Genomic DNA, 26,008 nt, shown 5'->3' on the forward strand with positions numbered 1-26,008 from the left:
GTGCACAGACCAGTCTGTATTTTATTGATTTTTTTTTTCATTGAAATGAGCAAAAATTTCAGATTTTATCTGTTGTATGGCATCCCCAGATTGTTTGTAGGGAGACTTCGGCCTTACCCATTTTGCGATGGAAACGGCTGATATAGGCAAAATGTGCTCAGATCAAATATGAAAACAGCAGCAAATAGAAGTGCAACCTTAAAACTCTGATGATTCGGAAATATCGACAAAGTAGTGAATATAAAGGCCCATTTAACAGAGTGAAGACAGAGACCTGGGGTCCGTTCTTCATACCTCGCTAATACATCTGACGAAAACTTGACGAATTTCTGGACCTTTATAATGAAACAACCAAGCGAACAACATGACATTACGACAAATGTTATAATAGATAAATGAAATGTGCACTGTTTTTTGCACAGTGATTCCCAATTATTTAGATTCACCAGCATTTGTACAGTCGTACATTTTTATTTCAATGTTGTAATTTGCAATTCATTTAATTTTATCTTTTTGAAGCAGATTTGTTATGTGACAGCATTAATTAAAGTTTTAATTAAAAAAATAATTAAAGTCAAGATCAAGTTATCTGCATCTCCTGCGCTGCATCAAGCCACTCCCATAATAGCGTCACCCGTTCAAATTAATGCATGGCTCAGAATAACTGTACAGCATGTGTGTGAGACTCCAATACAATTGTAAAGCAATTATTCCATCACGAATAAATCTTTCAATGAGTAAAACTGGCTGTGCCTATAGTATTATAGATTACACAACATTTATAATATTATTTTCAAATTAATTTGTAAATTATTCTGATTTTAAATTATTGTCCCTGGATAAGTAGAGTACTCTTCAAATAAAATAGTCGTGGCTGGGACAGATTTTAAGTATCAGTTCTACTTAAAAAGGTGCAATCTAATCCTGTTTACATGAAAACAGGGCAGGTTTAAGCTTACGGACCTGTTGATGTTGATGAAGTCCAGGATGAGCATCGAAGAAAAGATAAAAGATTATCATAAACTTCTGATCAACACCGTGAGTTCTCAGATGACGTAAAAAGTGCAACTGTTGTTGTCACCTACTACAGAGATTATCTACATGAATATTCCATGTCAGTGAATTATCAAAAAAGACACCTGGATATTTATATGAGGGGACCTGTATGATGATTTGGTTGTAGATGATCACAGGCCTGTGATCTCCAACTCCTCTAGGGTCAAACACCATCTCTTTTGTCTTATTGACATTCAGAGCTAGGTGCTTGTCCTCACACCAATTCACAAATCTTCCAATCTCTTAAAAAATATCCAGACAAGTCCCCATTCTTTTTCAATAAACCTAAAATTGCAGTATCATCTGAGAAATTAATGATGTAATTATTAGAATAACACCTTCTGCACTTTTGTTCACAAGGTGAACAAAACCGGTGGACTAACACAGCCCAGAGGGTAATGAATTCAGATAGTGTTCCATTAGCACTGACCTGCTGCTTGCGATTGGTTAAAAAAAAAAGAGAGTAGTACCATTTTATTATAAAACGGTGAACTTTAAAATCATTCAGCCTCGCAATTAAAAGATGCAGCTGCAGCATATTAAAAGCTGAGCTAAAATCTACAAATAAAAGACATGCATACAAGCTAGAATCCTCTAGATGCCTGTTTATGAAATGTGTTATGGCTATAACAGCATCATCTGTACTTCTGTTGCTCTTATATGCAAATTAATGGGTCTGAAAGACAGCTGACCTGTGTTTTTACAAAGTTAATCATAATGTTCTCAAAACACTTTATTACTATTGAAGTAAGTGCCACTGGACGATAGTCATTATTCTCCTTACAGCAAGACTTTTTTGGGATAGGGATAATAATAGAACTCTTCCAAATTGAGGGAACTGTATGTGTGTCTAAAGACTTCTGGTAAATGGGGCACCAGGCTTCTGCCAGCTTTTCACTGCATAATTTCAATAACCGCCCAGAGATGCCGTCTGGCCCAGAAGCCTTTGCTGGGACAGGCGTGAAAACAGTCTCACCACCATATGCTGGTCAATGGTTATTTTAAAGGAATCCAGTACAAATAAAGCATCCAGTGCAGTTTCCTGTGAGAAGTCTCTTATTTCAAACCTACACTAAAAATTGTTCAAATCATTTGCCTTTGTCCCCTCATCTATTATATTGATAGATCTTTTGTCTGGAGCCATATTTGTCATATATTTCATAGAATCCAGTTTTTTAGTGTTCATAGTCGAACAATGAGTCTCAAATTTCTCCCTTTCTTTCCTCCTAACTGCCCTTAACTTATAGTTCAGTTCCTTCTGTGCATCTTTCATAGCTACAAGGTCCCCTCTCCTAAATGGCATATTTTTCCATACTATGCAATCTTTAGTTTCTTTGGAGATATAAAATTAATATTTGGGTATATAGTTATTAATTTTTGGTTTAACACATTATCTTTACAGAAATGTATGTAGTCTGTAACAGTCTCTACAGCCTCCTCCAAGTCCAAACTTTGAAAGAGGTTCTAGTTGGTGCAGGAGAAGCATCCATTTAAAGTTTAGGGAACTAAATGGACAGCATTATGATCAAAGGAGCCTAATGGCAGTTTAACCGTAGCTGTATAAGCATTCTCCATAGGGATGTACTGATGTATCAGCCGCCGATATTTATCGGCCGATTTTTGCTCAATTTACAACCATCAGCATATTGGCTGTAGCATGAAAAAGGCTGATATAACAAACCGCTGAGCTGTATAATGACTGTTGCGTAATCTTAGCGCTGCTATCTGTGCTTTAATGCTAATCAAATAACAGAAGATGGCACACTATTCTTGACTAAATAACTTTTGTAACTTTCATAAGTGTAGCGGACCCCATCCGAATGATGACCAAAACTTTACTGATGTTTTATTAAGTTTATTTGCGTCCGTGTTTATTCCAAACAAATCACCATAAGAGCTAAACATTACAAAGTGCGCATTAATCTCTCTCTCCATTGCATTATCATCAACATACAGTGAATTACTCAAAACACTTACTACAACTATCAGTTAACAAATACATACAGATCTTATGCCTTTTCGGGGGATGCTTAATAAACGGACAAACTTTAAATCTGCAAAATAACTCTGAAGAACTGCGTGCTCTCCTTGTCAGCAAAGAATATACACTAACAAGAAGCGACATTTAATAGAACGTTCCATTGCAATACCGGCGCCCAGCAGCGGCCCTGCGTTTCCGCCATTTTGGGGTGAAAGCGAGTCGGCAGTCCACTAGTTTCTATGGCAATATCAGCTGCTTTGTTAATACAAAATGTACATTTAAAGCTGAAATCGAACCTGAATGATGACAACACAGAATAAAATATTATCACTAGTGATTATCAAATCCTTTTTACAGTTTATTTTACACACTTTGTGTTTAAGTCTTCCACTTTTTTCACAAAACCTTTGCTCTCTAGAAACCCAGTCAGTTTGGGTTAAAATTCTTTAAAAGGCTTATAAACAGTGAATTATTACCAAGATATGAAATTAAATTAAGGACATGCATCAGAAAAATTGGGAATGTTGGACAATAAATATAACAGCTTGATTTTGCAGTGTTGTCTAATGTCCGTTTAAGCAAAAGTGTCCAAAAGTGGGAATTATGCGATAACGGACACAACAATGCATCATGTATTATAAGATCATTATGTTTGTAGCGTGATCCATTAAAACGTACAATATAGCCTATTTCAATTCAGACCTAGATATTATTACTATTACTCCACTAGGTCTGAAATATATTGTTCGCTGCAAACATGATGATCTTAAATTTATTAATTATTAATTTTCTATTAATAAATGTTGCATAAAATGGAAATAATAAAGTAGGCTAACTACGTTACCTCAGACGGATGAATGGTTGGATTCCACAACTGGTAAAATAAAACATATATAAGACAATACAACATTTACTGTAGGAGCCATACAATTTACTAGTGACTTAATTTAAAAAACTGTTCTATTGCGCTTCTGATTTGGCAGTGAAATTCGCTGATTTTGGGTGCGTAAGATGTGAAGGATTCTATGGTCCAGTTAGTATTTTCACCCCATAATGGCGGCCGCACTACCGGAGCGCCATCTAGTGGCTGTTACTCAAAAAGTATCAAAGTGTGGCCTCTTTGGTTCTAAGCTCTTTGTTGTCAGTCTGTAGAGTAGAACACCTGTCAAAATAAGAGTCCCGTCTTAGTAAAGGAGATCTCATTCATATTTAAACTTACAAAAACTATTAAAATGTATACAAAAACAAATTAGAAGATTAATCACAATAGAGTCTGTTACAATAAAGAAGGATTAATATGTATTTAATTTATACAGTGAAAAATATTCAGTGCTATTTTACATTTGTTTATTTCTGTACCTGAAAACTATTACCTAAAAAGCACTGTTTATTTCATATATATCTTTGTTCTGTTGTCTTTATGTAGGTATGCTGAATGTTAAATGGATCCAATCAATGTTCATTAAAAATTATTTGATGATGCAGCAATAAACCTACTAGTAAATTTTAATGCAGGTGTTTTTGAACTTTGCTTATTTAAAACATGATCAAAATACTATCTAATAAAAATAATCTAACTTTCAAATAAGAGAGGAAGTGACAAATATTGGTATCGGCCAATAATTGTTTGTTAAAATCGGTATCGGCCCCAAAGAAATCATATCAGTGCATCGCTAATTCTTAACATTCCCATAACATTTGTCCAAGATATTTTTGCCTTGATTGTTACAGTCCACATATTGATGGAATCCAGGCAACACTGCTTCAAGTGTACAATGATTAAAATCCTAAAACAAAACAAGGTGCTTCAGGGGTCTTAATTGTCTGTGAACACAGTCTGCTGTAAGTTTGGCTGCATTTGCAGCATTCCCACTCTGTGAAATATAAACCGTACATAATAAAATGTTCCCAAATTTATGTGGAAGATAAAAAGGCCTAAGGCTGAGACATACCAGTTCAACGTTGGAGTTACAGACCAGCTCTCTCACGGAGAATTGCTAGCACCACTTTTGGTTAACATAAACACAGATACCACCCCCTTTGTTCTTGCCTGAGTTGTCATTCCTGTCAGAGCATACCAGAGAAAAGCCTTCCTGGGCAACGAGCGAGTCAGGTACATCCTCTTGTAACCACGTCTCAGTTAACACAGGCAGTCATGAATCCCGACACTAATGTCGAACTCTGGTATTAACTCCTCAACTTTGCTGCTCAGGGAGCGGGTGTTACAAAAGAGGACTGAGGGTAGTGGGGGTCTTTCTGCCCTTCTCTGTAATCTCTGCCATACACCGCCATGTTTTTCCCTCTTCTGCATCCGTGTCCGACAGCTTTCTACCAGTGTTCTCGCCTTCGATTCCCTCTAGCTGGGGGGCGAGCGTGTAGCTAGGCCGGAGCAGTAAGAGTTTGTCTCGGGTATAGCGCAGGACCGCCTCCGACATAAAGTCCCGATTCACTAACGTGGAGTTGCATGTAATCAGCCATACAACTAAAACATAAATAAATAAAGTTAAAAATAAAGTTTGAATGAATAAAAGAATAAAAACACACTTAAAACAAACACAAGGCAGCAGCATGAGGCCACCAAAATCGAAAGCTGCAATATGTAAAATTTTTGCAGTAAAATATCCCAAAACCACTAGGCCAGTGTTATATATTTTGTTCAGTTGAGTACTTACAATATCCCAAATGTTTCCAACTATTTGTAAATCAAGGGAAAATTGCTATTTTAACTAAGGATCCGGGACGTGTGGTGAGTCGCCCGTCAATGGCGTCATATCCGCATTACTCTCGGTTTCTGGTTTTATTTTGTAGAAACCATGGAAACAACAAAGACACTTTAATATATTACATGTTTTAATAAACAAGGTGTCACATAACAGAAGGGTACAGACAGGTGAGTATATCAAACAGTCTTTATTATTAGACGGAGGCACAGACCTGGACAAGGAGAGGCAAGGAGAGGAATGGTGAGTAAATGGCAGAAAGCACATTGAATAATGACTTAGCTGAAGGTAATCAGAATGTCTCTTGGCAGATGATCGATGTAGGAGCTGAAGGACAATGGATGACGGATGACAGAAGACAGGATGGATGATGGATCACTGAAGACAGGTCAGGTAAGTAACAGGTAAGTAGACTTGAGGTTCGTATGGACAAGATCAGACAAGGGAGTGCAGGAGAAGTGAGTCTCATAGAGAGTGCTGGTGATGAGGTGCAGGTGCAGGTGATCAGAACTCCGGGGATAGTGAACGAGTAGGTGGAGCGTGCTGATCTGGTGACGATCGGCTGGTGTTGACTGGTGCTGGTTGTGACTCCATGACAGTACCCCCTCCTCCACGGACGGCTCATGATGGAGCTGGGCAATCGGTGTTATGAGTGGTATTGTGTGAGGAGCGTTGAATCGAGGATGTCGTGATGATGAACCCAGGAACACTCCTAAGGACCGTAGTCCTCCCAGGTCCACAAGGTACTCCAGCCTGGGCCCGGTAGATGGCCTCCTTGTCTGCAACCTCAGAAGGAGGAGGTACATCATCGGCACCAGATTCTGTGGAGGAAGAGGACAATGGTTGTGGGGTTTGAGTATTGAGACACATGGAAAGATGGTGAAATACAGTAGTAAGGTGAAAAGTTTAGCCTGTAGGTGACCTCATTGAGCTGCCTCTGCACAGTGAATGGACCTATGTACCAGGGAATAAGTTTACAGCAAGGCAGATGGAGACAGATGTCCCGGGTCGAGAGCCACACCTTCTGGCCCGGGTGGTAGCAAGGGGTCGTTGTCCTTCGGGTGTCAGCTTGCCTCCTGTGTCTCCGCACTGCCTGTTGGAGATGCACATGAGCCGAGTCCCACACTCTCTCGCTCTGCTGGAACTAGTGGTTGACAGCTGGAACCTCAGAGGGCTCACCCGACCAGGGAAATATTGGTGGTTGATAGCCCAGAACACATTGGAACGGGATGAGCCCTGTGGTGGATTGCCTGAGGGAATTCTGGGCGTACTCCTCGTTTGATGAATTTTGGACCGCGGTCCTTTACGATGTCCTCAGGGATGCCGAAGTAACGGAAGACATTTTGAAAGAGTGCTTCGGCAGCTTCAAAGGCCGTGGGTAATCCCTTGAAGCAGGCTTTAGAAAAGCGGTCCACCACAATGAAAACAGGTAAAGTTATTTGAGGAAGGAAGGTCAGTCATGAATCAATACCGATGTGAGACCATGGATGATGTGGAATGGGTAGAGGAACTAACTTTTCTTCAGGTAGTCTCTGAGGTGTGTTGGTAACTGCTGTAGAAAACTTTTTCCTCATCAAAGCAGAGACCAGGAGATGTTGGGATATCTTTCAAGCAGAAGTTACTCTTTATTGAGGAACGCGCTGTGCGTCGCTGTAGTCATCCAAGTCCAACTAAGGCAGTGTACGTTGTAGTTTATATACTTTTTAGGGGGCAGTGCTTAGGGATGGAGACAAAGCACCTGGGAAATGACCTTAAACAAAGCATGCAAATTAAGTATTCAGGTATAGGAACCCGGCCCAGACTCTAGAGTGTCGCAAGTCCTAATCCAATCAGCATAACTATTCTATAAATGGGACAGGGGCTCCAAGAGCCATTAAAGACAAAAGGTGAGAATCTCAGTAATCTGAGTCATTAGACATACAATAAAGAGAACAGGAATTGGCAGAAAACTCTTGCTGGAAACTTTGCTTAACAGAATCATTCGTCTGATGTCATCATCTTTACCTTAATATGCTAAATACAACATACTTCACCTTAGTATTTCATGTGATGTTATGTCAGGATGTAAGATCAGCAGATCTTAAACAGATTCTTAAATTTGTAATCCCACACTGCACATCCTTTGACATACCGGGAGATATCCTGGGTCATGGAGGGCCACCAGTAGCGCTGATGCAAGAGCGAGAGGATATGTTGACTACTTGGGTGTCCAGAGCCTGGAGACGTGTGAGCTGAGTCCATGAGGGACAGACGATAGACGGGTGGTACGTAGAGGAGCCCCTCTAGGCCACCAAATAAATACATAATATGTGTTCACAAGACGCCTGGGTATTGGAGGTTGTAGACTAGAATTTTTGCTTCAAAATGATGTAAAAATGATCCTGCCTACTCATTCATATAAAACAATATATTGATTTAAATTTTGTAAGACACTTTTTGTCAAGACACACAGCAAGCATGGAGGTGTGAATCTTAATGAATAATGCTGTGATTCACACCTGAGAAGACAAAGACCCGCATAATGACCCGCATAATGAGCCCTTTCAGTCAGGTAGGCTATGTGAATATACCCTCTTATAACAGGATCATATAAGCTGTATTAATATAATGTCACATTTAGTCCACAAATGACTCAGTGAAGAACAGGCATACCACGTGACATTCCAGGAACTAACAGAGGCTTCCAGAGATCGCTAACCATGGCTATAACATGCAGATAGACACTTTTGAAGATAATAAATAAACGATTGCGACAATGTATACATGTATTGCCTCAGAATTTGCGTCTGAATAGCGCTCGCTCTGTGGGCGTGGCCGAATTAGTAGATAATGAGCTGACTCACGGATGTCTGACATGTCTCTCTTTTCATTCAGATTACATAAACAGAGAATATTTGTTTTCGATTTGACAAACAATTTAAAACCATTTCAACCTTTTTTTTTTTATTAGTATTCACTAAGTTACAGTTCATTTTCTGAGAACTATCAGATTGGACAGATTGGACAGATCACGCATCATCTTAGTTTTCTCTATTTTGCAAAAAGCACAACATTTTGTTTTTACTCTGAGTGTACACAAATAAAAGAAGATATTTCACAGATTAAAATGGAGTATAACTCTTAATTGTATGTGCAAAATTGAGTATTTTGAGTCTCTTACTCACTGATAAGAAAAAAAGCAAGGTGGTATCGCCGGCGCAACCGCCAGCTCGAGGGGGCTAAAATATTCACTCTCATAAGAACAAATAATTTTTGTCATTTGCTTAGATCTGATCATCACATACAAGCTAGAAGATTTTTCTGAATGATATCAGCTGTATTCCAACAGTCCTCAATGAATCAGTCCCTCCTATTCCCAGTGGTGGAAAGAGTAATGAAAATTTGTACTTAAGTACAAGTACTGTTACATTGCTGAAATAATACTCAATTACAAGTAAGAGTACTGGTGTCAAAAAAGTACTCGAGTAAAAGTACAAATTACTCTTCTCAAAAACTACTCAAAGTACTAAAATTACAAATTACTTTTTTAGCTGGCGATATTTAATGAATTATCAAAACGTATTCAATCAAATCATAGATCTAAGTAGATAATAAACAAAGCACTTTCACCTTATTGACAAAGTGCATGAATTAGTGGTCACAATACTGGAATTTCTAACTTCAATATAATACCTTGTAAATGATCAATATTCAGTATTATTTTAAATACCATAGGGAAAACCACCACATACTGTATACCGTAGATATTTTAATATCTAACTTTTTTGTCCATCCATTTTGTCAAGGCAATCATTATTTTCAAGCTTCAAAAAGCAAATTGACAAAAAATACAAGTAAACAGTCAGTAATAAAATAAGAACAAAAAAATTACCTAAATTCAGTTGAGGTATTCAAAATATGACAAGACTGAATTTTTATATGCCTGTGTATCTTAAAGGGTTAGTTCACCGAAAAATGAAAATTCTATCATTAATTTCTCACCCTCATGTTGTTCCACACCATAAGACCTTCGTTCATCTTAAGAACACAAATTAAGATATTTTTGATAAAATCTGAGAGCTTTCTGACCCTCCACAGACAGCAACATTATTACCACATTCAAGGTCCAGAAAGGTAGTAAAGACATTGTTAAGATAGTCAATGTGACTACAGTGGTTCGAACAGTGAGGATGTTATGAAGCGACAAGAATACTTTTTGTGCAGAAAAAAATTAAATAAAATAAATAATGACTTTATTCAACAATTCTCTTCCATGTCAGTCTTGATGTAGTAAACACAGTGCAGCACTTCCAGATCCTACGTCAGAACGTTGGCTCATTATTGGCTGGATTCTGTGTCAGCATCACATGATGTGGTGCTCACATGAACAGCATCAGAGAGTGACACGGAGAGAGAGGAAATTGTTGAATAAAGTTGTTATTTTTGTTTTTTGCACAGAAAAAGTATTCTCGTCACTTCATAACATTAAGGTTGAACCACTGGTAGTCACATGAGCTATTTTAACGATGTCTTTACTATCACTATCTATTGTATAGGATAGAATTTTCACTTCCGGGTCGAGAACGCTGTGCGCGTCTGTGCTGCCGCTTCGCACCTGGACTGTTTGTAAGTTTTGCTACATGTTTTTCCACCATTCTGTTTGGATTATTTTTTCAGTATTCTGTCTGGATTACTCCATTTCTCACTGCTGATCTTTGAACTGGACTATTATCATTATCTAACTCCTGTTGTCTGTGAGCTTGCCACCGGGCTACTGCAAGCCCTCTACCTGTTAACGCCTCCACCACATTCGGCCCTTCTGATGGGTGAGTTACCGCTCTCTCAGTCGGTTGTGCTGTTCGTTTAATAGCTTAATAGCTTGCTATCTGGGTGTGTTGTCTCCTATTTAGTCTGCTGTTTTTGGTGAAGTGGCGTTCAGGTCCTGGCTAACGTGGTTTTCGCCTGTGATCGGCTCGCATTTGCTCAATACTAACATGCCTTGGGCAAAAGTTTTTCGTTTTTCTTCTTTTATCTGCCTCATATTCTATCTCACTTCCATAATGGATATTGGATATTTACCATCACAGCTAAGGGCCTTGAACTGCCACCCATGTCTCGATTCTGTGACGTATGAATGCTGCCGGAGTCTAGGGATTCTCCGGCGCCCATGATACATTCACCGCTCACGGCTTGTCTTCAGGAGTACCTTTTGCTCTAAACCTGATTCCCTTCCGTGCATCTGGACTAACCATAGATTGTCGTCCATGCCTAGACAGTTACCCGCCGGCAATACTATACATCGCTCTTTAATTTATCTCACTGATGCCCAGCAACATACCACTAACTTGAATTCCCTGCATCGTCACTTTGCGCTTCTGAACTGTCGATCAATATCGGACAAAGCCCCTTATCTCAATGAAGTTATCACTGACAATAAGCTTGACATTTTTCTTCTCACTGAAACTTGGCAAGTTCCAGATGATTTTCTGCAGTTGAATCTTCTCGCATCTGAAGGATATAAGTATCTGTCCAGACCTCGTCTGCATGGTAAAGGGGGTGGTCTCGCTGTCATTTATAGAGACAATCTCCGACTCACGCAACTTAATTTTCATGATACCAATTCATTTGAATATATGGTATTGAAGGCTGACTCTCTTATAATTATCTTGCTCTATCGTCCTCCTAAAGCCCTGTCCAACTTTTTTTCTGAACTCAGTGAACTGTTAACCCTTGCCTGTTCATTGTCATTTCCCATTCTCCTGCTTAGTGACTTCAGTATTCATGTCGATACTGTTTGCTCTAACACTAATCAATTACTGTCTGTTTTTGAATGTTTTAATCAGACTCAGCATGTTCATTTTCCTACCCATACTCGTGGTCATATCCTTGATCTGATCTGTACATCAAGGGTTGATATCTGTTCCATCTCTTCCTCTGACACTTGTATCTCTGATCACAAACTTCTTGATTTTAGCTTAAATCTGCCTATGCATAAGAAATTCCTTAAAACTGTTATTTCATACCGCAATCTGAAAGCTATTGATACTGCATTATTCTGTACCTCTATTGTTTCTTCGAACCTCTCTGATGTCTTTGATATATCTTCTCCCTCCATGATATTATCTAACTATCACTCTATAATTTCTGAAATCTTACAGCAGCATGCTCCTATTAAGACCAGATGTGTCCCTTCTTCCCACTCTTCTCCTTGGTATACCCCTGAGCTCCGTATTCTTAAGGCTACTGGTAGACGGCTTAAGCGTCTCTACAGAAAAACTGGTCTTACTGTGCCTTATTTAGCTTTTCTTGATCATCTCAAAATATACAAATCTGTATCTCATCTCTGCTCGCTCTAGTTTTGTCTCTGCCACAATTAATAAATCAAGTAACAGGCCAAAAGCATTATTCAATACAATAAATAAGCTTACTAAACCTCCACCCCAAGACGCCATAGCTTCTAATGAGCTTTGCGGTTCTTTTCTGGATTATTTGCTTGAAAAGACTGATGCAGTCCACCAATGCTTCTCTACTGATACAAAGCTCAACTATCCACCAAATCTATCCAGTCAAACTCTGTCTTGTTTTTCTTTGACGACCCCATCTTCTGTCTCTAAGTTAATCTTGAAATCCAACTCTTCTTCCTGTCAACTTGATCCTGCTCCTACTTCTCTCCTGAAACTTTGCCATTCTTCTATCTCTGCACCTATCTCTCACTTCATCAATACATCTCTTACCTCTGCTTCATTTCCTCTACCTCTCAAAACTGCTGCAGTGACCCCTGTTCTCAAGAAACCCAACCTCGACCCCTCAGTTCTGTCTAATTATCGTCCTATTTCAAATTTACCCTTCATAGCTAAATTACTGGAAAGCACTGTTGCCTCCCAACTCCAGTCTTTTCTAGTTGAAAATAATCTCTTTGATCCCTTTCAATCTGGTTTTCACCCCCTCCATAGTACTGAAACTGCACTTGTAAAAGTAGTGAATGATCTACGAATGATCTACTGCTTTCTGGTGACTCTGGTTCTCTGACTATACTTCTGCTACTTGACCTCAGCTCTGCCTTCGATACCGTCTCCTATGAATTACTTGTTTCTCGTCTCTCTGATTTGGGTATTTCTGGTACTGCTCTTTCTTGGTTCTCTTCCTATCTCTCTGACAAACAGTTCTACATCTCAGTTAAGGATTTTCGATCACCTACTGTCCCCCTGAAGCGAGGTGTTCCCCAGGGATCCGTTCTCGGGCCTTTATTATTCATAATTTACATTGTACCACTAGGTCAGATTTTACAACATCATGGTCTTAACTATCACTTTTACGCTGATGACATTCAATTATACTCACTCTGCACACCTACTCTACCTCCCCAAACTGACAAAATCTCCGCTTGTGTGAGAGACATAAAAGATTGGCTTAATTCAAACTTTCTGAAACTCAACATGGACAAAACTGAGATTATTTTCATTGGAACTCCCTCACTTACCAGCAATATTTCTACCAATTTCACCTGTGAAATTGCTGGTTCTCACATCTAAACATCCAATACTGTTAAAAATTTAGGTGTAATCATTGACTCCACCCTTTCCTTTCAGTCTCATATTACCTCTATTACCAAATCTGCATTCTTTCATCTACGTCGCATTGCCCAACACCGTCCCTTCATCAGTAACAAAGACGCTGAAACTGTCATCCATGCATTTGTCTCATCACGTCTTGATTACTGTAATGCCCTTTTCATTGGTCTACCTGCCAGCTCCATTTCCAAATTACAATACATTCAAAACTCTGCTGCTAGAATACTCACCCATACCAAGCATTCTGCTCACATCACCCCAATTTTATATGATCTCCACTGGCTTCCAGTTGCCTACCGTATTAAATTCAAAATTCTCCTGCTCACTTTTAAATCTTTGCATGGCTTGGCTCCCTCTTATCTTTGTAATATGCTCATCCCCTACACTCCGACTCGCTCACTACGTTCCTCTGACTCTGGCCTTCTCGTTGTCCCTCAGCATCGCCTCTTTAATGGGGGGCAGATCATTCAGTACTATCACACCCAAACTCTGGAATTCTCTCCCCCGCTCACTCTGTTTTGTTAATAATATCTCTGAATTTAAATCATTACTCAAAACTCACCTGTTTTCTGAATGTTATATCTAATGTTATTTAGATAAGAAGAAGATCAGAGGGGTCTGACCTGTAATGTCTGTACAATATAGTGATACAGTTAGACAGACTAGGTTATTTTTATGTACAAAGCATACAAATGCCCCATTCTGAAACATATATTTACATTGTAAAGAAATTAAAGATCCACCTTTGATTGTTGAGAGACTTTCTGGTGCATTTCACTTAAAGCCAATAAGATTTCCTGTAGCATTTTCATTGGTCAGGCATGGAGGTCTATTCTGATAGTTAACTTTTGACAACGTTTAATTTAAGAGCACGGAAAGATTCATGATTGCACACTAAACAGTCTGACGGCGTGCACTTAATATCTGAGTGAGAGGAGAGACAGTTCACTTGTATATTTGAGAGCTCGCATCGTTTTCTGCGCGTTACAATAATGCGCTCTCGACATTTGTAATTAAAATACGGCATAGAAATCTGTGGGTGATTAAAATTATGCGCAATACCTGCAATCTCGCGCTGACATTCAGGCTCTGTAACTGAAACATGTGAGTGACAGGAGGAGGCGGGTGTGTGTCAAACTCGCTGTCGGGGAGATGAGAGAATGAGAACGTGCCGCTGATAAAATACCAGTGTTTTCATTGGTCCGTTTATGATCGGATTTCTTTATTGGCTACCGATATGTCGGTCAGAGGTTGAATATTCAAATTGTTGGCGTACTCAGTAACGGAATGTGATTTTACAAGTAGCGAAGTAAATTACTTAGTTTAATTTGTACTTAAGTACAAGTAAAATTACAGATTTAAAAATATACTCAAAAAAGTACAAAAACCCGAAAAAGCTACTTAATTACAGTAACGTGAGTAGTTGTAATTTGTTACTTCCACCTCTGCCTCTTCCTTTCGTCAGATCTTCTTTGCACCCTAGTTTATATACTAACATACAATTCAATATAGGGCCATCATCATGTTTGTAGAACTGCTGTTCCCTTTCAAAAGGGAACTTGCACTGTGTCCTGAGACATTTGAGGAATGCCTCCGCGTGACAGGTGTCTAAAGAGAAGATCCGGCAATCCTACTGGCCGGTGACAGCCTATGATGTAATACTAGCGTGACCAGATAGTATATAAGGGGCGCCTAGAGAACAGTCACCCTCTTTTCATCTTCAGTGGCTGTTTTGTCTGTTGCGATCTGTCATCTTACAGGTAAGAAAATGTCTGAGAAATGTTTCAAGCATTGTGCCGACCCGTGTCCGAGATATCTGATACCAGAAGACACACACGACTTGTGTGTTCACTGCCTGGGTGAAGAGCATGCATGCTCAGTTCTCGAGGGAGCTGTTTGTGTACCTTGCTTTCGTCTGCAATCGTCTGTCAATCTTCTCGAGGGGAGATGGACAGGCATCTCACCTGTGCTGAGGCTGAGAGGAGACTCAGGTCCTGGGTCTTGCAGATGGAGCTCACTGAACAGTTTAAGAAGGGCGTTAGTCTTTCTCGTGATTAAGTGGCTTGCGAGAGCGATCTGCTCGACGAGGATGCCATTTCTCTCGCATCCTCTGGTTCAGCAGATAGTGCTTTTTTGGCTTTGAGCCAGGCTGAAGAGCAGGTAATGGCTATTGAGGGCAGTGAGAGCATTATGTCTGAGCCCTCACGGCTATCCTGCCCCACATATGTTGAACTGTTGGATGTAACGGAGCCGCTTCAGATAGATTAAAGCTATCATGGAGCACATTTGGGAAAAGGCTGTTCGCGCAAGATTAGACGAACGCCTTCTTTCCGGGCCATACTCCATCAGCTCCTGTGAGCCTTCCATTCCATTGAAAAACCCATATGGCCCATATCCGTCGACATGGACATGCAAATTATGTCAATGTCGGGGGAATATGCAAGCACGGATATATGGTGATGCACCACATCAATGAGACGTTTGCAAACTTGTAGGTGGTGGGGCATCAACTCTTAAGGCTCCGGCCCTGCCTACTAAGCCACTTAAGACAACTTTGCACTTCTCCTCGATGTGCCGGTCTCGCCTTCTGAGCTTTTTGGCACCTCCATCGAGGCAGTGGTTGGGAAGTTTAAGGAGGCAAGGGCGCGCTCGGTGGTTTTTAAATCCTGTATACCGTGCCGATCCGAGTCTGCAGCCAGGGCGACCTTGGTCTGAAGACTACAGACCGGGCCAGAGGTCTAGCATTGCCTCTCGGGCCCCTCCTTCTTCGAGGAGCTGGTCTTAGAAAAGGCGTGATGCTAGGAAAAAAAAGCAGGATAAGCCAGAAAAACCAGAGTTTGCTCAAACTAATCTTGAACTTACCTGGGTAGCAACTGAAACCGGCTTTGTGCAATAGGCCACAGAGAGGGTTGAGTGGTTTTTGGTATTCCTTTGAAACTACCTCAGCCATTTCTTGGCATGCACTCCCCTCAGCATGGCGGGATAGGTATCCCAGATTGCAGACCAACCTTGAATCAACATTGAATCAATGTTAATGCATCAACCAAATTATCATTGAAACAATGTTGAAATTTAACGTTGATTTTTCATCAGGTCTGCACCCTGAAATAATGTTATTTCAATGATGAAAAATAGTTAACATAGAATTAACATAGAAAAAATATCAAATCAATCTTGCTTTATGTACAGCAAAATACTATGCCAGTTAAATGTCTAATTTTACTCATTTCAATCAGAGACCATGTAAGGATGAATAATTTACTCAAAGTAAACAACTTCCTTCAGTTTACATACAAATGTATTTATTTTTGACCCCACACAGTTTTAACAGGAATTAACATCACATTCAGGAAAAACAAGTGGCTGTAAAAATGGCATTTCATGGTAACTAAAACATATAGGCCCGGTTTCACAGAAAGGGCTTAGATTAAGCCAGGATTAGGCCTTAGTTCGATTATTTAAGTAGCTTTTATAAACATTCCTTAGAAAAACAAAAACAAAAAAACATTGGTGTTCATCTTGAGACAAAGCAATGGCGCAGACAAATTTTAAAATGTCAGTACAATTTACTTTCAGTTAAAACAGCTCAAACATGCATTTAAATCTGAGAGTAGCTTAAGCCTTGTCTGTGAAACTAGGAGAAAGAGTTTAAAATACTTTGTAAATACTTCAATAAACTTAAGTACAGAATATAATAAAACTGATGACAAAAGTGACTTAAATTACATGGAATTGTTGATTCTGAATTTAAAACATGTCAGGAGAAGAGCCTGGGAAACCGTGACAACATAACAAATGCAACCTGCATCTGTAAAATGGAAGTATAGGCAAATGGAAACTCACCAACGATGACAGAAACACAGTACTACTGACTGAAACACTACCACAGTCCACTGTTCAGGACTTCAAGCTACTCTTCTGATGTAAAAAGTATGTCCTTATTCATTAAATTGATACTATGACGAACTCAGGGATTTTCACCATGAGCAATGCCCGCAAGGAGATCTGTGGCCTGTTGCACAAAGCCAGTTTCAGTTGCTACCCAGGTAAGTTCAAGATTAGTTTGAGCAAATTCTGTTTTTTTCGGGTTTATGAAGGTGGATTGGTTTTTAGCGGGATTCGTTGCTACGGTAACTTACGCTACACGGCTAACCTGCTCCGGAGCAGGTTTTATTCTGGGTTAGAGATCACAAACCCAAACTGGACCAATCAGCTGTGAGTAAAGTGACACATATCTGATGCAATAAAGCCACTCCCCCTGTATCTCTCGCTCCAAATTAAATCAGTTTATAGTGAAAACATTTTAGAAACAAAATTGCTCAACATTTGCTGTTAATTAGGCCTATTCATTTTATTTATATTAAATAAATTATAATTATGTATAATTCATGACATATTCATATAATTAGGCCGGTTATATTGACAATATTAAACTTTGCTTTTAAAATAAAATAAATATAATACATGCATAATATATAAAGCTTTTAAACAGATTAAGCTTACATGTATTCTTTTGAGCTCTTTGTGAAACTATATTAATTATTTGGTCTATTTGTTTGATTCACATGCATTGATATAATCAGATATTTTCTTTCAGCTGCCTTCTCAAACTTTCACTGCATCAGTGTTTATTCCTGCTTTGTAAACGCGTTTTATTTCATATTTTTCATAACGATCTCTTAATCTTCGGAAGCGACATGAATTGTGTGGCTCTCTCGCGAGAAGTGAATCAAACTGACGTTCTCCTTGTTCCGTGTGATTGGCTGTGTGCCGCACATGTCACACTTTCGACCATGTCTTTCAGATGCAGTAACAGCAAATACAAACTTTCATCCCTCCTTTTTCTCAGCCTTCACGTGTTGTTGTGAGGCATCTAAAGAAAACAAAAACAAACAGGAACAATGGGCACAATGTTCTAAAACATTTGTTTGGTAGTACTGTATGACTGACAGAAGGTGGTGGGTCATAAATATTTGGAAATATGACTGTTACAATGCACTACAAAATGAAGTGCAACTTAATATGATTTAAAAAAAAAAAAAAGAAGAAGTTAGTCAATTAAAAAAAGTTCAAGTTAAATCGCACTGAATTCAAATTTATGACTATTAAATTAATATAATATAAAATTTTATAGGTTGATGTATACCAGGAAGCAGGGCACAAGCTGATGTGACTGAAGTGAGTAGATTCAAAACTTTAACTCCCTCGATCACAATGCCAATGTCAGCAGGTGGTTCATGAAGTTCTCCCCCTCATTCAGATAATGAACACCATCACGAAGAGCTGCTCAAGGTCACCCTCACAATTATCTGTCTGGCTATCCTGAAGTCATGTACATAAAAATAAAATAAAATATTTCTTTTTGCTAGAGTAACTACAAAATTCACAAATTTAGACTCTCTGAAAAATAAATCAAAACAGAATATGCTGTCGTTCAACTCACAAGGTGATTTGATGAGTTGATGAGGTCTTCAGAACTTTCAGGAAAAAAGGGCCTACAGGACACGCTCTTCTCAGGTGAAAGTGTTCAGTCTGTGATAAAGCAATTGTGGTTATTTTTCTCATTTAATCTGTAATAGGGAATCGTATTGTGCAGATATGTGTTAGCAAAGGACAGGAAAATATAAAATTTACAGAACTAAAATAATTTGTATTAATGACTGGCCAGATTTGCAATTAAGAAACTCATCTGAATCAGTCACTGGTTGCATTTATAGTTTAGTCTGAAAATAAAACATGCATCAACAAATCATAAATGATCTTTACATTCTAATATATTTAATCGTTCTTGATTAAAGGGATTGCTCACACAAAAATGAAAATTTGCTGTTACTCACCTTCAGGCCATCCAGATGTGTCTTTTTTCCTTCAGTAGAAATGTAAAGAAGATATTTAACTGATACCTCGACAATTCATACACAGTAATGTAAACCATCACTTAGAGAGAGAGAGAGGGAAAAAACAGGCAAATTTTTCAGAAAAACACATCACATGCATTTGGGATGGCATAAAGGGGAGTTAACGAACATCTGGTTTGGATAATTCCAAGTCTAAAGTTTGTTAAAGAGGATAACATGCAAGTCAATAAACAACATGGATTTTACTCAAACATATCCAACATTAGTAATTTATTATCTATTAACAATTATAGTAGCTTTTATAGAAATGACTTACCATGTATTGTAAAGTGTCTTCAGTTGTCATTAAAAGGCTGCATTTTTGTAGCATTTATAAGTGGGCGACGATTGTTTGCTAGGTCAATTAATTAGTTGTGTAAATACTACTATTAAAATCTACTATTTCTAATTAAAAAAATCATGATTTATACTAAAAAACCCTAAAATTTTTCGCTGGACGAAGTGTTTACTTACAGATTTGCATAATTATTTTGGACATATACATGAAATCAGAGCTAACATGTCAAAGACAAATAAAAGAACAGACAAATGTTAATTAAAAAAAATTAACTCAATATTATAATGCAGGAATTCCCACAGCCTTGGCCGTTTTCTCACGCGCACTTCCCACCCACAGCATTTCAAATATTGTGCTGCATACACAGTAAAGGAGACATTCGTTTTAAACTTGATTAATTACGATTCCGTTAGTATCCACGTTCACAAACACTCTAAAACACACATTCAAACATTGCATTATTGAAAATATAAAGTTCAGCTTACCTTTCAATGGTGTTTGAGCAGAAAGTCCAAGACACTCGTGCGTCATGACGTCAGAAAAACGTCTGATGCAGGATCCTTAAAGCAGTAGCTGGGTGCAAGTGAGATGTTTGAGTAGTTGTGAATTTAGTGTTTAAATTGAAAGAGTGTACAAGACTGAGCTACAATTTTAAGAAAATAAGAAAGACAAAGTAGACTTATAGTTATAATAATCTAACATACAAATATTCACTTTTTGCAGTGTAGCTTAGAGGGGTTGAGGAGATGTTTTCCATGATGGGGGGAGTTTTGAAAACATTAAACTACTACCACTACTATAAATAATGATAATAGTAATGTCCAGCTGGTTCATCTCACTGAGTTCTAAACTGGTTGGGAGTTTATCTACACACTCAGTTGGCAGGATTTTGATTTATTTATTTATTTTTATTTTTGTGGGACTACAGGGAAGGGTCATGAGGAGCATGAATGCTAATGTGAATAAAGTGTTGAATGAGGGGACAGATGGATTGACATAGCTTAGTCTAAGTTCCACCACTTGGGAAATGAAGCTGACCAAAAATCAACATTGATTCAATGTTCATATTTTTCAACACTGAAAAGCATTGAAAATTCAACATTGATTCAATATTATTTAGCATTGAATTTTCAATCTCAACCAAAATGATGATTCTGATGGAATTTCAACATTGATTCAATGTCACCTTGCTATCTGGGATTTCATTCCCCAAATGTGTCTCATGAGACAGTGCGAGTTCCCTTTCGAAAAGGAATGTCTAGGGTTACGACTGTAAACCTGGTTTCGTGAGAACAGGGAACGAGACACTGCGTATTGTTGCCATGCCTCCGGGCTGCCTGCTACAGTCCTTTCAGACGAAAAGCAGATGACATGGGGTGCTTCTCAATTCTTATTTGTGCATCCTCGTTTCCTTTCCTCACTTCCTTTCCTTGCGTCTTAGCTCCACCCCTTCAGGATGCGAGGGAAGGACACAAGGAAAAGTAGTGAGGACGGAGGAATTGAATCAAAAATGATATAAAATGAAATGATAGATCCTCGCTCCCTTTAGCGTCACTTCATAATGTCATCAGCTGCACTCGAGGGATCTACCCATATGTTGTTAAAGTTAGGTTATTTAAAAAATATATAATAAATATCAATAAAGCAAGATGCCCCATTGAAATAAGTGAGATGTAAAGTTTATTTAAACTGCATACATTAAAGCATACATTTAAATTATTGTGGCAGGTATGAAGGGGGAGGAGAATTTATGCGTGCGTCAGGTTTCTCGACAAGAAAGACTTCCGCAAAGGATGCATCTGTGTATCCTCGCTTATGACTCCCTGGGAAGCTTCCTCACTCCTCATTTGTCACCACCTGCAATTAGAGAATTGAGATGTCCTTCAAGATGGCTGAGCTTGATCGGTTTCCGGGTCATAGGATGGAGGACGGAGGAGCGAAGAAATGAGGAGGGATATTGGGAAGCACCCATGTTCTTTAGGCGCCCCTTATATACTATCTGGTCGCGCTAGTATTACATCATAGGCTGTCGCCGGCCAATAGGATTGCTGTGATTTGACTATCTCTTCAGACACCTGTTACACAGAGGAGTTCCCTAAACGCGTCTCAGGATGTAGTGTCTCGTTCCCTATTCTCAGGGAACCAGGGTTACAGTCATAACCTGAGACATTTTCAGTTTTCAGTGTGGTAAAAGTACAAATCTTTTTCTTGCCCAGCAGAAGTGAGTCAGTGACTGAAGATGACGTCAGACCAGCTTCAGGATGCACTGGAGGAGAGTCCAGGCAGAAGCTGTTGCTGTTACAGAGGTTTGAAGATAGAAACATCTAGTTAATACACTGTTTAATGCTATGAAGCATTGTGCCACATAATATTTATCTGTAACTTCAGTTTATTTAAAAAAAAAAAAAAATTACCTTTTTCCTCACAGGTCATCAAAAATTCTCAAAAACAGCAGAAAAACAAAGAGACAAAGGGTGTTTTCACACTTGGTCCTTTTCAATGTACAATGTACACTTGTTTATTGTGATTTTAACTGCTTCCAAACTATGTAAGAGGGACGCGCCTAAATGCCTTGCCTATTTATTTATTTATGTATGTATGTATGTATGTATGTATGTATTTATTTATTTATTTATTTATTTATTTATATGTGTGTATATATACATACATACATACATACATACATATATATATACATATATATGGTTTTCCGAGCACACACAACTAGCACATGTACAGAATTCAAGGAAAACAATAAATTTGATTTATGAAGATGTATGTGTGATATAGTGCAAGAATCAAGATGTAATATTGCAACAAAATTTATATTTTTGTGTATTTTGTCTCATTTAAGAGCATTTGTAGCAATGTCATTTTACAAAATAATAATGATAATCTTTACAAACAAATATCTCGGTTAGTGAGGCACATACAGTGTAACTGAATGGGATCAAATTTTGAAGGCCATATGGTCAAATCATCAAACACTCAAGAGGACTCTTAAGTCACTAAGACCAAATCACAAACAATCCTAATGGCCATTGCTGCTAATCCATCTCAGCAATCCACCCAAAGAAACTGTACATCGAGGCAATAGCGAAAGAGCCTTGGGTGCTGAACCTTTTTTTCATAAACACAATACATATTTTGATTTATAGATTTGAATCTATGATAAAAAAATAATAATAATAAATGAATAAATAAATAATGTCCGATTACCTGTGGCAGTTGTTTTCACTAGTTCACACTTACCAATGATCTAATAGAGTAAATATATATATAATAAGCATATTCGGTGTGCTGTCCAAGGGGATTAAGGGCTCTGAGCTTGGAATTTAGCCCAAATCCAGAGCTCCCAACTGAGAGTGAGGAGCGGGGTGGCGGAGGGATGCAGAAAACTGTGGAGTTACTATAGGTGAGTTGGACTCCGCTCTCATCTATGTATATTTGCGAGCTCATTAGCACTCCTCCCAAACTTTTTTATAAAACATAATTTTGTCGCTTGAATTCTGCATACTCTCAAGATTCAGACATGTAAGAGGCAGACAATTAGTTGAACATACAGGTGCTGGTCATATAATTAGAATATCATGAAAAAGTTCATTTTTTTATTGTAATTTATTTTAAAAAATGAAACTTTCATATATTCTAGATTCCCTACATGTAAAGTAAAACATTTCAAAAGTTTTCTTTTTAAAATTTGTTGATTAGAGCGTACAGCTAATGAAAGTCCAAAATCCAGTATCTCAAAATATTAGAATATTTACATTTGAGTTTCATTAAATGACCATCCCTACAGTATAAATTCCGGGTATCTCTTGTTCTTTGAAACCACACTAATGGGGAAGATTGCTGAATTGGCAATGGTCCAGGAGACAATCATTGACACCCTCCACAAAGAGAGTAAGTCACAGAAGGTCATTACTGAATGGGGTGGCTGTTTACAGAGTGATGTATCAAAGCATATTAAATGCAAAGTTGACTGGAAGGAAGAAATTGGGTAGGCAAAGGTGCACAAGCAACAGGGATGACCGCAAGCTTGAGAATACTGTCAAGTAAAGCCGATTCAAACACTTGGGAGAGCTTCACAATGAGTAGAATGAAGCCGGAGTCAGCGCATCAAGCGTCACCACACTCAGACATCTTCAGGAAAAGGACTACCAAGCCACTTCTGAACCAGAGACAACGTCAGAAGCATCTTACCTGGGCTAAGGAGAAAAAGAACTGGACAGTGAACAGTGGTCGAAAGTCCTCTTTTCAGATAAAAGTAAATTTTGCATTTCATGTTGAAATCATGATCCCAGAGTCTGAAGGAAGACTGGAGAGGCACAGAATCCAAGCTGCTTGAAGTCTAGTGTGAAGTTTCTGAAGTCAGTAATGATTTGGGGGGGCCGTGATGTCTGCTGGTGTTGGTCCCATGTGTTTTATCAAGTGTAAAGTCAATGCAGCCATCTTCCAGGAGATTTAGGAGCACTTTATGCTTCTATCTGCTGACACGCTTTATGGAGATGCTGATTTCCTTTTCCAGCAGGACTTTAGCACCTGCCCACAGTGCAAAAACCACTTCCAAGTGGTTTGCTGACCATGATATTACTGTGTTTTATTGGCCAGCCAACATGCCTGACCTGAATCTATGGGATATTTTCAAGAGAAAGATGAGAAACAGTCGATCCAACAATATACAGATGATCTGAAGGCTCAATAGTGCCTCAGCAGTGCCACAGGCTGATCACTTCCATGCCACACTTCACTGATGCTGTAATTTGTGCTAGGAGCAAGTCATTTGCTGTAATATGTCCTGCCGATCAAGTATTGAGTGCACAAATGAACATACTTTAAAGAACTTGAACTTTTCTGTTTAGCAAATCCATTTTTTGATTGATCTTAGGAAATATTCTAATATTTTGAGATACTGGATTTTGGACTTTCATGAGCTGTATGCTCTAATCATCAAAATTAAAAAAAAAACAACTTTTGAAATGTTTTACTTTACATGTAGGGAATCTAGAATATATGAAAGTTTCATTTTTAAAAATAATTTACAATAAAAAAATGAACTTTTTCATGATATTCTAATTATATAACCAGCACCTGTATACTAGTTTTATTAGTGACAATAATTTTAAAACCTTTATTTGAATATGGCAATATTTTTATTTTTAAAATCTTTATTTGAATATGGCAAAATTTGTATTTTAAAACCTTTATTTGAATATGGCAACATTATACGTCATTCTACAATTTTTCTATGATTAAATTGCTGACTCCTCCCCCATCAGCCAATCATTGTGTGCATAGTCCATAGCAACGAGTTCAACTCCGCCCTTACTCTTACCTTAAGACTTCTCTCTATTTCTTAGTAAAAGTTTGTCTCAGCAGCTTTGAGAATAGGTTTTAAAAGTGGCATCAGTAGAATTTCAAAAACACTGGAAGAGAATGAGCAAGAAGGAGATTTGAAAAAAGAAAGAAAAAAATGCAGAACGAGAGATAGGACACAATACAAAAGTGCAAAAGAATATCACTGGAATGAAGGTTTATTACTGGGCAAGAGCTTTAGGACGGTGTTTGTATTAGAAAAGCTTAATGGGCTTGAGCCTCTGCCCCTTTGATCGCAAAAAGTGAAAGTGCCCTTTGCGGTTGATTTGTGGTGCCCCCGCGTTCCCATTTCTCCCCCCCCAGAATGTGATTTCTACCGAGGGAGAAAAATCAGTTAAACTACTGCACACTGACGACGACTAGAGAATGAGGTGTTTAGCGTCATTGATACATTGATGCATTCGCCTTGCATGCCAGCAGCGATTGGGCTGGGGTTCGGGACTGACTCTGAGCAGGGTGGTTAGGATTGGAGTGTGAGTTTTGTAGGCGGAGCAATGAAGAGAGGGGTGGGTTTCTTCGGGTTGATTTCAAATATCAACAATGTCCAACAGCGTTTTTCAAAACCTACTGATACCACCTTTAAGAGAGAACTCTTAATTAAGAACTTTTACTGTAATGTAGGAAAACTCTTAGTGGTAAGATAAAATGTTTTGTGTATACAACCCCAGAAGTTTATCACACAATTGGCTCAACCTAATCAACCTCATTTGGTAATCTTCATGTCTGCTGTAAATCTTTGTAGCTCATAAAAGAATAATAATAACACTTCACAATAAGGTTCTATTAATTACTTTTGGTTATTATTTTAGGTATCATGAATTAACAGCATTTACAGTGGGTACGGAAAGTATTCAGACCGCCTTAAATTTTTCACTCTTTGTTATATTGCAGCCATTTGCTAAAATCATTTAAGTTCATTTTTTTTCCTCATTAATGTACACACAGCACCCCATATTGACAGAAAAACACAGAATTGTTGACATTTTTGCAGATTTATTAAAAAAGAAAAACTGAAATATCACATGGTCCTAAGTATTCAGACCCTTTGCTCAGTATTTAGTAGAAGCACCCTTTTGATCTAATACAGCCATGAGTCTTTTTGGGAAAGATGCAACAAGTTTTTCACACCT

General features: G+C 38.4%; 1 protein-coding gene across 1 annotated transcript in view; it reads left to right on the forward strand.

The window, feature by feature from the left end:
* LOC127508755 (NACHT, LRR and PYD domains-containing protein 3-like) overlaps nucleotides 1–26,008 on the forward strand; it is a 168,586-nt gene that overhangs the window by 19,955 nt on the left and 122,623 nt on the right. Inside the window, exon 2 of the mRNA XM_051887105.1 lies at nucleotides 21,722–21,808. Coding sequence (XP_051743065.1) covers nucleotides 21,742–21,808 — 67 coding nt within the window. The 5' untranslated portion in view covers nucleotides 21,722–21,741. The remainder of the gene's footprint in view (nucleotides 1–21,721; nucleotides 21,809–26,008) is intronic.

This window comes from Ctenopharyngodon idella, chromosome 3 (genome assembly GCF_019924925.1).
Source record: "Ctenopharyngodon idella isolate HZGC_01 chromosome 3, HZGC01, whole genome shotgun sequence".
NCBI lineage: Eukaryota > Metazoa > Chordata > Actinopteri > Cypriniformes > Xenocyprididae > Ctenopharyngodon > Ctenopharyngodon idella.